Source organism: Trichosurus vulpecula, chromosome 4 (genome assembly GCF_011100635.1).
Source record: "Trichosurus vulpecula isolate mTriVul1 chromosome 4, mTriVul1.pri, whole genome shotgun sequence".
Lineage (NCBI taxonomy): Eukaryota > Metazoa > Chordata > Mammalia > Diprotodontia > Phalangeridae > Trichosurus > Trichosurus vulpecula.
The window spans coordinates 62,664,936-62,682,697 of NC_050576.1; the positions used below are offsets into that span (position 1 = coordinate 62,664,936).

The following is a 17,762-nucleotide window of genomic DNA, read 5'->3' on the forward strand; positions in this document are numbered from 1 at the left end:
TTATCTAATTCTCAAAAAATCCTTTTATATATATTTTGAGTTTGCTTGTTTTTTAGTTTTCTATTTGTTTTTTTAATTACATGTTCGGTTGATGCAATTTTAGTATGAGGAGTTCTATCAGTTTTTTTTAAAAGAACAACAATCTTCTGGTGTATAACCCTAGTCATCTGATCATGTTTTTCAGAATACCTGGCAGATGATAAACATTTCAACCTGCAGTGATATGTCACACAATTTCCATCATTTCATGAAATAATCTGCATCAATAAATAAGTTCGAACTTCATAAGGATTAACATTCTGTGATTTCAAGTGCTGATGAACTGATCCTGAATTGCTACCATAAATCTCTTAATTTCTACTAATAATCTACATGGCCCAGTCATTTGATTGTCATTTACTCAAGTATGGTTACTTCTGTTCATATGGATGTTGTCCTTTGATTCCATTCATGCATCTTCGCCATTTCATAGGCTCTGCCTGGAAAGAAATCACTTTTGGTTACAGCCGATAAGTCAGTGGCACATACCTGCTGTCTCCCTTTACTATCGCTTTGTGAAGTGAAGTCTATTTGTTCCAAATGTCTTTATACAATTTTTTTTTACATATTTGTCATGTTCTCTGAGAACATTTATTGATTTTCTTCCTCCTTTTGACAAATCTTTCTAAAGCTATTTTGAGGTTTTGTTTGCACACATTGTAGACCCACTGTCATCCACTTCTTCAATGTTAAAAACATAATTTAAGATTGGTATTGAGTAGATGTCAATCACTTTAAATTTGTTCTTTTTATCAAGATCTGAGTATGTATACCAGTTAATCTCCACATACATAGCCTTAGATTTCTCCTTGCTGAGTCTTGCCAGGAGACTGTTTACTGATAAGTATTAACTGCATTCACTGATTCAATGTGGATCTCTGGATTCAAGCTCAAATCGTCTATTCTTCCTTCATGGTCATAAAGAATTTTACACATGAGTCAAAATGATATTTTGATATCATTGGGGAAAGTTGCCAAGAGATGAAGTAGCTATTCAATATGCTTTTCAATGGACTATTAAACTTGATGTTATCTATCTATCTATCATCATCATCATATTTCTTCGCATCTTTTTCCATGGAATTCAGATAAAAAAGGTCATCGGACAGACATGTATATACACAAACTATGTTACAAGTGAATAAAATAACTGTTTTTATAATTGAAAAAATTAGGATATGAACTCAACCTCTGTAGGCTCACTGAAAGCACCCTCACTGCAACTTCTATAGCAGACGAGACAAGTGGGATGATTTGTACATCATCTTGGTCCCATATGATTCTATTCTCCTCTAAGTTTCTATATTTTGAAAGCTCCTTGTTTTCATGTAACTTGAATATCATGCATACTTGGTATGGTTTGTTGTTGTTGTTAAGAGGCAGTTAGGTGTTTCTGTGTATATAGACCTGAATTCAAATCTGGGCTCAGACACTTCCTAACTGTGTGACTCTGGGCAAGTCACTTAAACTCTGTTTGACACTGAAGAAGGAAATAGCACCCCATGGACAGGGGTTCATGGGGTCGTGAAAGAGTTGGATATGACCATTTCAGATCAGTCCAACTCTTCATGACACGGAGAAAATATAGGGGTTTTCTTGGCAGAGATACTGGAGCGGTTTACCATTTCCTTTTCCAGCTTGTTTGACCTTTATTTTTTAAAATGTTAATTTTTTATTTATTTCTAGTTTTCAACATTCACTTCCATAAGATTTTGAGTTCCAAATTTTCTTCCCCTCCATCCCATGCAATCTGATATAGGCTCTAGATATACCTTCATATTAAGCACATTTTTTTCACATTAGTCATGTTGTAAAGAAGAATTAGAACCAATGGGAGGAACCACAAGAAAGAAGAAACAAAAAAAGAACAAATAGTATGCTTTGATCTGCATCCAGACTCCACATGAGTCTTTTGGAGTTGTTTTAGATCATTGCTGAGAAGAGCTAAATCTATCAAAGTTAGTTATCATACAATGCTGCTGTTACTATGTAGAATATTCTCCTGGTTCTGTTCCCCTCACTCAGAAGTCTTTCTAGGTTTTTTTGAAGTCTGCCTGCTCATCATTTCTTATGGAACAATAGGATTCTGTTACTATTATTTTGAAAGCACAACGAAATCCCCCTCAGGCTACAGATGCACAAAATTTTCAGTGTGTTTATGGCAAATATTTCATATTTGCTCTAATACTTACATTAAATTCAGCTACTACTCCTTTATAAACTTCATAAAACTCTTCAACATTAACTCGGTCCAGATTGTACTAGGAAAAAAATTAAGAATGAAAACCCAATTAAAAATAAATATCAAACTTAAAACTCTGACTTTATGAAAGATGGAATATTTTCCTTTAAGATATTATTTATATTAAAACCAAATTGAATCATAATTCAAAATTAAATAAAATAAATACTCTTTGGAAGTAATATCTGATAGAAATATACTTCATGGGGAGCATTCATTTGCCAAATTAACAACAATGGTAGAAGTACAAATGAGTGAATACACTGACTCCTAAAATGGTATACATGAGGCTGATAGAACATTATTTGAACCCTAAGCCTTAAGAAGAGTCCCTAGCTACCCTAACCTTTTTGAGTCAGAGGAAGTGCACTGGGTTAGAAGTTTGATGGCTAGGTTATAAGCCTATCTCTGCCATTGTCTCATTGTGTGGTTTGGGACAAATGACTTTAAGCAAATCATGTGTAAATTGTTTTGCTTTAAAAAAAAAAAGACTGAAAATCTCAACTCAGAAGAATAGCGGAAATCAGGCAGTGGTTGGCCTGTCTTTGGGAGGAGTTTAGCCAGGGTATGGTGGTGCTGGGGGCGGGGGGGGGGGGGGGGGGGGGGGCGGGGCAGTGCTGAATGATTGAGTTAGGAATCAGCCTTCTCAGCTGGTACTTTCTCAGGTTGTTAACCACATTAGGGTTCTTGGTATCTTGGTAGAAACAGCTGAAATTACTTTATCTCTTCCATATAATTTTGGAGAGGGTTAAGAGTTCAGGAGGATAGAAGAAAGTATCTAGTCCTCTATTTTATTGAAGGGATTTGGTTATGAAAGGTTTTAGAAGGATCCTGGAAGTGACAGGGAGCCACTGGAGTTTATTGAGGGGGATGTAATCAGACCTGCACTTTAGGTGAATCACTTTGGCAGTGAAGCAGAAGACGGACTTCAGTGCAGAGAGAATGAAGGCAGGGGAACTTAGAAGGAGGCTACATGCAATGGTCCATGTATGAGGTAATGGGGGTGTGCGCCAAGGCGGTAGCTATGTGAAAAGAGAGAGAGGGACATATATTACAGATACTGCAAAGATAGAAAAAAAGACCATGCAACAGATTGGATGCATGAAGTGAGTGAGAGAAAGGAGCAGAGTATGACACCAGGGCTGCCGGCCTAGATGACTGGAAAGATGATGGTGCCTTCAGTAGTAATAGGGAAGTTCAGGAAAGGGGAGAGTTGGGGGAGGGGGTAAGGAATATAATGAGCTTAGCTCTGTACATTCTGAGTTTAAGTTTTCAACAAAATATCTAGTTCAAGATGTCCAATGAACATTTGGAGATGTGAGACTAAAGGTCAGGAAAAACATCAGCACTGGATAAACAGAGCTGAGAATCAGCTGCACAGAAATAAAAATTGAATCCCTGGGAGATGATAAAATCAATACATGAAAGAGTTTAGAGGGCAAAGAGAAGAGATCTTTTAGCAGGTGCAACCTAGATGAAGATCAAGCAAAAAAAATAAGGAGTAGTAGCCAGGCAGGTAGGCGGAGAACCAGGAGAGAGCAGTATTGGTAAAACCTAGAGAGGAGTCTGTCAAGGAGAAGAGTGATTGCCTGTGTCAAAGGCAGCAGAAAGGTCAAGAAGGACAGAGGTTGAGAAGAGGCCACTCGATCTGGTGATTAAGAGGTCATTTATAATTTCGGAGAGAGTAGTTTCAATTAAAAGATGAGATTGGAAGCCAGATTTTTGGGAGAAGATGAAGAGGAAGCAGCAATTGTAAATGGCTTTCTCAAGGAGTTTAGCCATGAAAGGGAGGGGAGAGGTAGGATCATAACTAGTGGAAATGGATGGATCAAATGAGAACTTTTTAAAGCATGGATATGTTTGTAGGCACCAGAGAGAAGGGGCTGGTAGACAGAGAGAGATTGAAGATCAGTGAGAGAGTACAGATGACAGAGGTGGTCATCAGCTTGCACATGTAAAGGAGTTTACCTTGACAAGGAGAAGGACCACCTCTTAATGAGAGACACGGGGTAAAAGGGGAGATTGGGGAGGAGGGAGCAGGGCATGAGCCATCTATAATGGAATAACAATAGCAGACTGACAAACTAGACAAATATAGGAATTCCAGGACCAAGCCTGAGTTCTTCATGGGAGTTACAGATTCTTTGACTCCTTCTGTAAAGATCTACACATGAGCTAAATTCGCAGGGAAGACCCTGGGTGGGGGAAAAAGTGATCAAAACTCTGATGGTTCCAGGGGATTTTTCCCGGCAAGGGGCAAAAGCTAAGCTGAGATTTCTGAGGAACACCCCTAGGATGGAACCTACACTTTGTAAGCAGAACAACTGTTTAAGTCTGAGGTAACACTTGCTGCTGACAGTGAAAGGACATATGAGGAAACATACATATCTAACTAAAACCCGTTTTACATGTAATGCAATTTGTTTTCAATGAAGCGAATGTGCTTGTCCACATGAATAATGTTCCATGCAAAAATTCAATAAAATAAGAAAGGAAATAATTTTTAAATAAGTCATCGTTCATTGCAAAATACCTACCATCTGCATAGCTGAAATTTCAAAGCCTGCATCTCGGATGGCAATTAGGATCTTTCCCAATAGCCCTGAAAATGTAAAATAAAACAGGCACAAAATTATAAAATTAATGATGAATTTTAGGATGAATTTTTTTCCCACATCAAAGCAAATAACTTGCACAATACTTCTGAAAGCATATACTTTTACAGCATATATTTACCCAATTCCCATCATAGGTCTTCAATAAAGTATTTATAGACTGCCATGTATATAGATCTAAGCTAGTTAGTTTAGGGGACACAAAAGAAGTGTACCATGAGGTTTCTGCCCTTAGCCTCATTATAATTTGGTTGTGGAAACAAGATATATACAAAGAAAATTCAAAATAACAAAGCAGTATGGTTCTTTTTTTAATTAACTTTCCAATTATCAAGCATATATTTTTCCTTCCCCTCCCAATGAAATGAAAAAAGAAAAAAAAACTTTTGTAACAAATATGCACAGTCAAAAAAACAAATTACCATAGAGTCATACCCAAAAATGTGTGTCTCATTCTGTATCTTTAGTCTTGCCACCTCTCTGTCAGGTGGTGGGCAGCATTATTTAACAATGGTCCTTGCTCTTCTAAGGTGATATCAGACCATTACTAACTATTCTTTGGGTCTGGCTATTCAATCAACAACAAAGATATCAATCCATATTAATATCAAATCCATATCTTTCTTTCCTGTCCAAAAGAAGAGGATGAGAACCTTTTTAAATGTTAGGTTAAAAATCTAGGTAATGTATATTACATATCCATATCTATATCTATATACATATACATCAGACATTCCTGTGACGTACTATTAATCCTTCCAAAAATGAAATGAGAGTAGTTTCCCATAATTTGTTCAATACAAATATGTATTTGTATTATGTATCTTACTAATGCCTTTTTTACATCCCATTCACTTCAATATCCCATCAGTCAATAAATATTTACTAAGAGCCTATCTGTACACAGGGCACTGTTCCAGATACTGGGGCTACAAAGAAAATATTATAAGTTACTTTAAAAACTCCTAAAGAATCAACAATTAATTGAAACAATAAATTCATCAAAGTATCAGGACAAAATAATACATATAAACGACAAGCATTCCTGTGTATTAACAATAAAACCAGTCAGGAAAGAATGGAAATTCCACTCAAAATAACTATAGAAGGTATAAAATATTTGGAAGTCTATTTACCAAAACACACACAGGAACTACAAGAACCCAACTACAGAACACCTTTTGCATAAATAAAAATACACCTAATTAATTAGAAGAAAATATGTACCAAATGATTACTTTATAAACCTAGAAAAAATAGTAACACAATTCATCTGGATGAACAAAAGGTCAAGAATATCAAGGGAATCTTTATTGAAAGATTTTATTTAAGAAATGTGAAGGAAGGGGGCCTAGCAGTACCAGATCTCAAACCATACTGTATCATGAAACTATAGCTGTATCATCAAAATAATTTGGTACTAGATAAGAATTAGAGTAATTGTTCAATGGAATAGTTTAGGCACACGATAAACAAAAACAAATGAACACAGGATTTGATAAACCTGTTGGGGAAAGAACTCACTATGTGACAAAAGACTGCTGGGAAAAACTGAAAACAGTACAGCAGAAATGAGGTACAGATCAAGAACTAAAAACATCTGCCAAGATAAATTCCAAATGTATACATGACTTAGGCATAAAAGGTGACACTACAAACAAATTAGAGAAACAAAGAAATTACCTTTCAGATTTATGGATGGGAAAGAGTGTATTACCAAACAAGTAACAGAGAGGATCACAGAAGATATAATGTATAATTTTGATTATATAAAATTGTAAAGGTTTTGTACAATATCAGAGGAAATAGCTAATGGGCACATTTCTTTGATAAAGTTCCCAAATTCAAGATATATGATGAACTGAATCAAATTCATAAGACTAAGATCCAGGCCCCAATAGATAAATGGTCAAAGGATATGAATAAATAGTTTAAAAAGAAGAAATTCAAGTTCTCAGCAGTCATATGAGGGAAAAATGCTCCAAATCCCTCGTGAATAAAGTAACTGAGGTTCAACCTCAAACCCATCAGATTGGCAAGATGACAAAAGAGGGAAATGACAAATGTTGGAAAAGATTCTGGAAAACAAGGAAATTGAGGCAATTTTAATAGAATTCTGAATTGGTCTAGCCATTGTGAAAACGATTTGTAACTATGCCCCAAAAGTGCTAAACTATGCAGTGTCCTTTGACACAATTATACCATTACTAGATTTGTAACCCAGAGTGATCAAAGAAAAAGGACCTATATATATACAAAAATATTTCTAGCCCTTTTTTTGTAGTACCCAAAAATGGCAAAGTGAGGGAGTATCCACTTATTGTTAAGTTGTTTTTCAGTTGTGTCCAACTCTCCATGACCCCATTTGGGGTTATCTTGGCAGAGATATTAAAGTGGTTTACCATTTCCTTCTCTGCTCATTAGGAAATAGCCAAAACAATGAATATAATGGAATCTTATTGTTAAATATTATGGAATATTAAATGATTAAATGGACATTTTCAGAGGAAACTAAGAAGACCTTTATGAACTGATGCAGAATAAAACAAGCAGACCTAGGAAACAATTTATGCAACGACAACATTATAAAACAATTTTGAAAGAAACAAAACAACTTTGAAAAAAAACAAAAAAAAAAACAACTTTGAAAGACTTACGAACTGCAATCCATGCAATGATCAACCATAATTCCAGAGGACTGAGGATAAACATGCCATCCATCTTCTGCCAGAGGGATATTGGGCATAAAATGAAGAATGAGACATACATTTGTGGACATGGCCAATGAGAGAATTTTGCTGGACTATGCATGTTTGTTTTGAGGGATTTGCTTTTATTTTTTAATCGTTCAATGAATAGCAGGAATGAGAGACACAATAAATGCTTGCAAAAATAAATCTTAAAAATATAAATACACAGGGACAAATTTGGAATTCAAAACTTAAAATGTTAAAAATTATTTTGACATGCAATTGGGGGAAAATAAAATATATTAAATAAAAAATAAAAAAATATAAACACACATTGGATGCAAGGTAACTTTTGAGGGGAAGGGAAGAGCAGCAGAAAAAGACCCAGCAAAGTCCTTTTAAAGGAAGTGGCGCTTTTTTCACCAGGAGAAAGGACTTAAAATGTCTCTCTGAAATGTACAACCAATAGCTACCAATTCCTAACTAGGAATATTACTGTTCCTCAGTTGTTATTACACACACACACACACACACACACACACACACACACAAATTTAAAATACAAAGTTTTTTTTTCTTTAGAAAATTATTCATGAGATTATGAGATTTTTAATGAAACAATAAAATTCATGTAAACTTTGTGTGCTATAATCAAATCACCATTTGATGGTCATTGTGAAAATTATATGTGATTAAACTGAGTTAACAAATGAATTTGAAAGCAACTAGGCAAGCTTACAAGATTTTAGTACATTACCATAACTACTTTTAATGAAGAAGTCACATGTGAGTTTCTAGGAAGAGATTCAAACTTAAATGAGACACATTAGTCTTTGGGGAAGACTTTGAGCTATGTGGGTTTGAATGAACTAACAAAACAAGGCTATTTTTCTGATTTTGGAAAATAGTTAATCAGTCAATAAGTGTTTATTAAGTGCAGGCACTATGCTAAGAGCTGGGGATACAAAGAATAGCAAAAAGTCCCTGCCCTCAACTAGCAATCATTCTAACAGGGAGACAACACAGAAAAAATGATTTATGCAAATATATATATATATATATATACACACACACACACACACACACACACATATACATACACATATATATGTGTATGTATACGTATATACATATATATATATAGATATACAGATATAGATATATACACACGCACACACACACACATAAAACCAGTGGGAAGTAATCTGAGAGGGTAGGACACTAGAAGCTAAGGAACCTGGAAAGGACTTGTCAGGAGGTAAAATCTGAGTTGATTCTTTTAAAGGAAGCCATGAAAAGTAAGAGGTAGAGGTAAGAAGCAGGGAATTCCAAGCATGGGGAACAACCAATGCAAAGGTGTGGAGGGAGGAAATGAAGCCATGTACCAGAACAAGCAGGCCAGTTGAAAAGTAGAATATATGGAGAAGAGTCAAGTGTAAGACTGGAAAGGGCCAGGGTATTGCCAAACAAAGGAGTGATATTTAACCTAGAAGTAATAAAGAACTAGTGAAGCTTATTAAGAAGGAAGGGGTGACATAGTCAGACCCAAGCTTTAGAAAAAATATTCTGGCAGCTAAATGGAAGATGAGATGCAGTGGGGAGACACTTGAGGTAGAGAGATCAAGTGGAAGCCTATCCCAATAATTTAGGTAGAGGACATGAGGGGATGAAGTAGAGTGGTGATTATTATCAAATGAGTTGATATCTATAAATCATTTTCACAATGCCTGACCCATATAAATGCTCTGGGGCAGCTAGGTGGCACAGGGAGTAGAGCACCGGCCTGGGGTCAGGAGGACCTGAGTTCAAATCCTGCCTCAGACACATGACACACTTACTAGCTACGTGACCTTGGGTAAGTCACTTAACCCCAACTGCTCTGCCTTCCCCCCTCCAAAAAAAATAAAAAAGAAAGAAAAGAGAAATGCTCCCCTTCACTCTTTCCTATGTGAGTGCAGAGAAGAAGAAGACTATGAGAGATGTCATGGAAATAGAAAGGACAAGATTTGAAAGGGATTGGATCAGCAAACCACTCCAATACCTTTGCCACGAAAAGACCAAATGGGGTCACAAAGAGTAGGACATGACTGAGATGACTGAACAGCAGCAGCAGAATATATGCTGTGGGTAAGTATGAGGACCTGAGGATGAGGAGTACACCGAGGCTGTAAATCTGGATGACTAGAAAGATGGTGGTTCCTGTACCCATAGTAGGGAAGTTTCATATCTACAAAACAAATCTCATTATATCTCCTGATTGTTTTATATTGAACTTGAAGCAGCATGGTCAACATCAAACTCTTTAGAACCTATTCAGTTTGCTGATGACTCAAATACCTGATTCCTTCTTGCTTTTACTACTTTCCTTGTGGAGTTTTTATGTTTATCATAGTATATACCCAACACACAAAGGGTAAGTTAGAGACTAACTAGGCCAGAGGTATCAAGCTTATGACCACCTGGTGAACCAGAATAAAATGTAATTAGGAAATGTTTAACAAAATACAATACAATATAGGTCATGTTCATTTGTGGCTTTCTAAGTCAATATATGACCCACAAAGATCTGGTTTCTATTTGAGTTTGACACCACTGATCTAGGCCAACCTCCTTATTTTATAGATGAAGAAGCTGAGGCCCAGAAAAGTCATCTAACTTGTCCAAAATTATATAGATATTTAGTGGAAGAGCTGATCATTAAATTCAGATTTTCTGACTCCCTGCCAGAACTTAACCCTCTTAATACATCTCTGCCGAAAGTAATATGGGAGAATAGAGGAAGAAGAAAATAAATACCTCTGCCAATTTTACTATTTGTTATTAATTTTGATGAGTACCTGTATGTGATGATTAGAGAGTCATTCTTGGAGTCAGAAATACCTATGGTCAAGTCCTGACTCTGACAATACTTTCTGTAGGACCAGAAGCAAATCACTTAACCTGTCCTCTAAGTAACTATCGAAATTGCATAAAAACTATTGGTCAGCATTGGCAGAAGGATATTCTAAGCAGGAAGTTCACCACACCGATAAAATCAGGTCCTCAGTTCTCCCCCCTACCCTCCCCCCAAAACAGTAACTCCAATAAATAATTTTATGAAGAGGGAACATAAATATTTATCAAAGTGGAAAAATGATATCTTATCACATATTGCTCAGGTTTCTTCAAATAAAGGCAAAAAGTGAACTCCTCTCTCCCTACCCCCAATATCCCATTCTGATTTAAATTTTTTCTGTCATCGAAAGCATGATATTTCTCCTTGATATCTCAAAACCCTCAGTGTTTCCCCATTAGACCTCAGAACCACCAGGAATATACAACCTGGTAATACTGAACTTAACTGTTGACATTAACAAACACTAAAACCATCCCTTGCAACTTTAAAATAATCATTACAAGAAAACGTGTTTTGGTATAGATGGTAGCAAAAAATAATCTAGAGGAATCAAGAGAAAAAACAGAGGAAATTCAGGCAGAAAACAATTTTTGAGAAGTCATATTAACAGTGAAAATTGTTATAAAAGACTATGTACAGGATATTTTTAGTAGGTTTGCCTGTTATTCAGCCAAAACAAACAAACAAACCTTAGGATATTTATTAAAGTTAAGTGATTTTCTTGATATCTAAAGCATTTATATTTTCAAAATCTAAATAAGTCAATGGTAAAGAAATGAATGCTATGTTTAGAATTACAAAGTATACAGATTCTACATCAAAATCTACATTTCTATTAAATTGAATTCAATGCAAGAAAAATAAGAAAACTCTAATATGTCTGAGAATAAGTACAGTGACAAAATTACAAATGGATAAAGTTGATAATGTTAATAACCAATTTAAATCAAATTAAAGGAGGTTGATTTATTTCAAAATATAAATGAAAAGAAGAAAGGGCTTCATTAATGACTCTCAGAAAAGGGCCAATGAATCTTTCAAATGAGATTACTGTAAAGTAAGTCAAATCAAAACCAGAGATTATGAGAAAGTTAGGATTAATTTTCAACAACAAAGTACAAAAGAAAGCACAAGCATTAGTAAATTCAACAGGAGGAATTTAATACTAATCCTACCAAATATGCATAACAAATAATCTTAGGCAAAAGAACTAGATGGAAAAGCTTTCTGTCTCCTAGACAGCACTATGTTACTAGGGCTAGGCAAAGCTACTTGACTAATAATCTTTCAGTATTTTTTAATCAGATGAAAGGATGGACTCTTACATCTTATCAGCTACATTTTCCCCTTATGGTTTACTGCATTCTGTAAATAAGAACAAGTCTAAATCACATTAAATGAAGTGGAGACCAAACAGTGCCTTCTGAAAACTGTTGCTAAACTGTGGAGCACAAATCAACCTATGTGCTTATCATCCAATCCATCTATTATGCTACTACTACTAAAGCAGTGAGCAGGCTCACTACAGGGGCAGCTAGGTAGCATATCAGATAGAGCATGGGGCCTAAAGTCAGACAGACCTGAGTTCAACTCAGGCCTCAAATACTTGGTAGCTATGTGACCCTGGACAAATCACTTAACCCTGCTTGCCTCAGTTTCCTCATCTGTAGAATGAGCTAGTGAAGGAAATGGCAAACCACTCCAGTATCTGCTAAGGACACTCCAAATGGGGTCACAAAGAGTTGGACATGAATGAAACAAATGAACAACAGGCTTACTACACTGGACAGATAAATACATCGAGCATTAGTTCCATTCCTCAACTTGTGTCAGTTCTCAAACAACACATGTACCCCTTTTTTCATTATTCTCCTATAAAAACAGAGAGTTTTGCTACATAAATACTATTATACAAATACTCAAATAGAACCATGATCTTATAAATCAGGACGCTCCCAGCGACGAAGATGGGGGACCACACTTGCCTGCCCATCCTGCTCATGTTCTCCATTGCTTTCTGCTGACACTGCAACGATACTAGAGGAGCACTCAGGCTGCTTGTCTCTTATCTTTCACCCTCACCATATGACCAGCAAATCTGCATATTCCATTACATAGTTCAGCAAAAATGTCCTAACTCCAGCTTTTCTTGAAAGTTACTTATTTGTTATATAATTCAGCTTTCTCACATCTGTGAGACACTCCTTTTTTCCTTCTATTTGAAATTAATTTTGTATTTTTTAACATAAATCTATTTTTATCCCTCTAATCCTACTCCACCCCATTGGGGGAAAAATTCCTTGTAACAAATATGAAAAGTAAAGGGAAACCGAATTCCTCATCGAACATGTCGAAAAAATACATGTCATATTCTGCACCCTGAATCCATCATCTCTATGTCAGGAAGTGGACAGCATGTTTCACAGTGGTCTCCTAAAATCATGAAAGGCTACTACTGTATCAATCAGTCAGTCAATTGAAAGCCATTTATTAAACAACTATTATGTGTCAGGCACTTGTGTTACATGCTGGGGATATAAAGAAAGGCAAAGATCAGTACCTGATCTCAAGGAGTTCACAGTTTAATAGAGAAGACAAACACATAAATAATTATGTACAAACAAGACATACACAGGATAAATTAGGTGTAGTCTCAGAGACATTCTAAGAAGGACTGGGACTTGAAGAAGGTCAGAGAAGCAAGGAGGCAGAGATAAGGAAAAGAGCATTCCAGGGATGAGGGAAGACCTATGAAAATGCTTGAAGCTGGGTGACGGAGGGTCTAACGGGAGGAACAGCAAGGAGGTCATGATCTCTGAATTGAAGAATACCTGAAAGGGAACAATGTATAAAAAGACTGAAAAGGTAGGAAGGGGCCAAGTTATTATGCCAAAGGACTTTAAAAGCCGAACAGAGGATTTCATATTTGATGCTGGAGATGATAGGAAACTGCTAGAGACGACATGGCCAGACTTCCACTTTAGGAAGATCAATTTGTTAACTAAGTGGAGGATGGGCTGGAGGCAGCGAGACCCACAAGCAGGCTATTGCAATAGTCCAGGCATGAGGTGATAAGGGTATAGGGGCACATATAAGATAGGACTTAACAAATGAGTAGATAGGGAGGGGGGAGGAAAAAGGGGAGGAAGAGAATGGGGAGTTAATAAAGATGGCATCTAGATTGTGGGCCTGAGTAACTGGGAGCATTGGACAGTAATAAAAAGTCAGGGAGAGGGGAAGCCTTGAAGAAAAAAATAAATACAACAGCAGGCATGTCACGTTTAAGATGCTTATGGAACATCCAGTTCACGATATCTAATAGACAACTGGAGATCTGAGATTAGAAGTAAGGGGAAAGTTTAAGGCTGGACAAGTAGATCTGAGAGTAGTCAGCCTAGAGATAATAACTGAAAGCATGGGGGCTGATGAGCTCAACAAATGAAATATTACAGCAGGAAAAGAGATCTGCTGTACACCCGTGGCTAACAGATATGACATGGACAAAGATCCAGCAAAGAAGAAACAGAAGCAGTCATATAGAACCAGGAGAAAGTACTACCAAGAAAATACAGAAAGAGTAAAGTATAAAGAAGAGTGAACTGCAGAGAGGTCAAGAAGGATGAAGAATGAGAAAAGGTCATAACATTTTGTCATTAAGAGCTCATTAGTGACTTTCCAGAGCACAGTTTCAGTTGAATGATGAAGCTGGACGCCAGATCCAAATAGGTAAGAAGACAGTAAGATAAAGGGAAGTGGAAATATCTATTGTAGATGGCCTTTTCAAGGTGTTTAGCAACTAAAGAGAGGAGAGAAGATAGGACAATAATTAGCAGGGATCAAGTGAGAGATTTTTGAGCATGAGAGAAACATGGAATTGATCAACATTCTTAGGGTTTTCATAATTGTTTGTTTTTAGTATGTTCCTGTTATTCTATAAATTGCTCTGGTCCTACTTATATCATTCTTCATCAGTTCATACAAAATTGCTTTTATAATTTTGATGTTACTATACAAGTTTTTCTTCTGGTTCTGCTCATTTCACCCTGTATCAGCTCATACAAGTCTTTCCATGTCTCTCTGAAATCACCTTTTTCCTAATTTCTTAATAGCACAATAGCATTTCGTTACATTCATATACCACAATTCCTTCATCCATTTCCCCAACTGATACATATCCCCCTAGTTTCCAGTTTTTTGCCACTATGAAAAAAACTGTTACGATCTTTTTACCATATAGGACCTTATTCTCTTTACTTGATCTCTTTGGAATACAGATGTAGGAGTACACTACAGTTGAGTCAAAGAGCACGAACCGTTTAGTAACTCTGTGTATTGCGCCAAATTGTTTTCAAGAATCGTTGGACCCATTAACAGCTCTACCAACAACGCATCAATGTGCCTGTTTTCCCTTACCCCCTCCAACAGTTTTCATTTTCTCTTTTTTAGGGGGAGGGGTCATCCTTGCCAATCTGGTGGGTATGAGATGGCACCTCAGAAATGCTTTAATTTGCATTTTTCTTGTAGCATTTTTTTTTCATTTGGCTTAGACAGACTGAGCTTCTTCCCTTGAGACCCACCTTTCATATTTATAGACCATTTACCAATTGCAGAATGGCTCTGAGTCTTAAAAATCTGAGTATGTTATGAAAATTGCCCTCTGTTGAAAATGTACCTATTCATTTCTTTGTAGACTATTGTGTTCCATGATTCACAGCCACACAACAAGGTAAGCAGAATAATAGTATCAAAACCATAATCTTTTATTAATACATAATTCCCTAAGCCTTACAACAACCCTAACCCTATTAACCTATAAACATGAGAGAATTTATTTCATTACTTAGTCATTTCTTGATTATTATATTTGGTTATTGTGCTTCCTCTTATTTTGAGTGACTCTTCATCATGCCTTCAATTCACGCTACACAGCTGCTTGTCCTACTAATTCTATATTGGTTCTATATTGCTCTAATTTCTGTCCTAAATTCATTTGTAATTTCTTCTTTTAAGAGATTCATTTCCCTTTTTGAGCCATTTTAGAATTTCTTTCTATTTTCCATGTTCACTGCAGAATCCCCAAGATTCTTTCTTTTACTGAATAACATTGGCTCATTTCTTCCCTTGCAAGCTCCTAGATTCAATTAGAAGTCCTGACATGAGCAGGGTACCTACTGACCAACTGCTTGATGAGAAGAAATGCAACCTGTAATAAACTACGGTGAGAGAGACAGAGAGACAAAGAGAGACACAGAGATGGCAGCGAGAGAGAGATACACAGAGACAGACAGAGACACACAGAAAGGGAGACAGAGATACAAAGAGAGATACAGAAACAAACAGAGAAACAGGGAGAGACAGAGACAGACAGAGAGAGATACACAGAGGCAGAGACAGGGAGACACAGAGAGAGACAGAGACAGAAACACAGAGACAAAGAGAGAGGAGAGAGAGAGGGACAGAAAGAGAGAGAGAGAGAGAGAGAGAGAGAGAGAGAGAGAGAGAGAGAGAGAGAGAGAGAGAATGCTACTTTTCCGGTTAAAAAAGGATTTCCAATTGCTCCTGAAAGCCCTCATCTGTGAGATATGGGCTCTAGAAATGAACATGAAAAAGTTTAAGGATACCAGCCAAACAGGACCTTTTGGTAGGATGGCTGTGTGGGAGGGTGCATCCACGTCCAGCTCCCACTCATTACATCACAACAACTAGCTGAGGGCTAAGAGAACAAATTAGAGTGGGGAAAGGAATGAGAGATCTTCATAGGTCCTCACAAAGACTGAAGAAATGAGTAAGCAACAAAAACCTGCTAATGCAATGAAGAACTAACCAACTCATCCCATGGAATGGCAAATGTAATGGCTATGTAATAAGTCCCAAACTTCAGAAAATGGTTAGAAAGTCTAATCAAATCATTGAAGGGAGAGAATATTTTTTTGGACATAATTTTTTTAAATTTATTTAACATATTTAGTTTTCAGCATTGATTTTCACAAGAGTTTGGATTACAAATTTTCTCCCCATTTCTACCCTCCCCCCCACTCCAAGATGGCGTATATTCTGGTTGCCCTGTTCCCCAGTCAGCGCTCCCTTCTGTCACCCCACTCCCCTCCCATCCCCTTTTCCCTTCCTTTCTTGTAGGGCAAGATAAATTTTTACGCCCCATTGCATGTGTATCTTATTTTCTTGTTGCATGCAAAAACATTTTTGTTTATTTTTGAACATCTGTTTTTAAAACTTTGAGTTCCAAATTCTCTCCCCTCTTCCCTTCCCACCCACCCTCCCTAAGAAGTCAAGCAATTCAACCTAGGCCACATGTGTATCATTATGTATAACCCTTCCACAATACTCATGTTGTGAAAGACTAACTATATTTTGCTCCTTCCCAACCCATCCCCCTTTACTGAATTTTCCCCCTTGTCCCTGTCCCCTTTCGAAAGTGTTTGTTTTTGACTACCTCCACCCCCATCTGCCCGCCCCTCCATCATCCCCCCCATTTTTTTTATCTTCTTTGCTGTGGGGTAAGATTCCCAATTGGGTATGTATGGTATTCCCTTCTTAGGCCAAATCTGATGAGAGCAAGGTTCACTCATTCCCCCCTCATCCGCCCTCTCCCCTCCTCCCACAGAACTGCTTCCTCTTGCCACCTTTATGGGAGATAATCCATCCCATTCTATCTCTCCTTATCTCCCTCTCTCAGTATGTTACTCTCTCATCCCTTAATTTGATTTTATTTCTTTTAGATATCTTCCCTTCATCTTCAACTCACCCTGTGTCCGCTTTCTCCCTCTGAAGGGAGAGAATATTTAGATAGAATTGGACAAAAAATAATCATTTGATTTCTTTTTGTGGTATTGTTAATTTTTTTCCTTTGGTTTTTATGATCCTCTTAACTGGTTTATCTGCTTGTGAAATGAGTTTTTTTATTTTGTCAAGTTCTCTCTTGATCTTTAGATCCTTCAGATTTCCCTTGTATCTCCCACACTTATATTTGGAAATCTTTCTCATGCTCCTCCTCTCCACCCCCACCTCTTCAATTTTTCCCCATATCCCTGAAGCAGGGCCTCTGAGTCCAGAGTCCTTAAGATAGGGGACATAGGATAGGTGCACCTGAGGCCCTGTCTACCTGAATAAGAAAAAAATAACAAATAATCTAACTCAGTAATCCAGCAATTAATTAACTCAAAAAACATTTGTTACTGGGGGGGCAGGGGGCGCCAAAGCTAAATTTAATACATATTGCATAAGGGAAACAGTTAAGAAAAATATTTGTATCAAATATCTTT

General features: G+C 36.8%; 1 protein-coding gene across 4 annotated transcripts in view; it reads right to left on the bottom strand.

Moving 5' to 3' along the window:
- NME7 (NME/NM23 family member 7) overlaps positions 1 to 17,762 on the bottom strand; it is a 212,146-nt gene that overhangs the window by 116,251 nt on the left and 78,133 nt on the right. For all 4 annotated transcript variants that reach the window (XM_036753524.1, XM_036753523.1, XM_036753526.1 and 1 more), the window contains exons 8-9: positions 4,819 to 4,883; positions 2,232 to 2,300 (exon numbers count right to left, since the gene is read on the bottom strand). In XM_036753524.1, the coding sequence (XP_036609419.1) occupies positions 2,232 to 2,300; positions 4,819 to 4,883 (134 nt within the window). The remainder of the gene's footprint in view (positions 1 to 2,231; positions 2,301 to 4,818; positions 4,884 to 17,762) is intronic.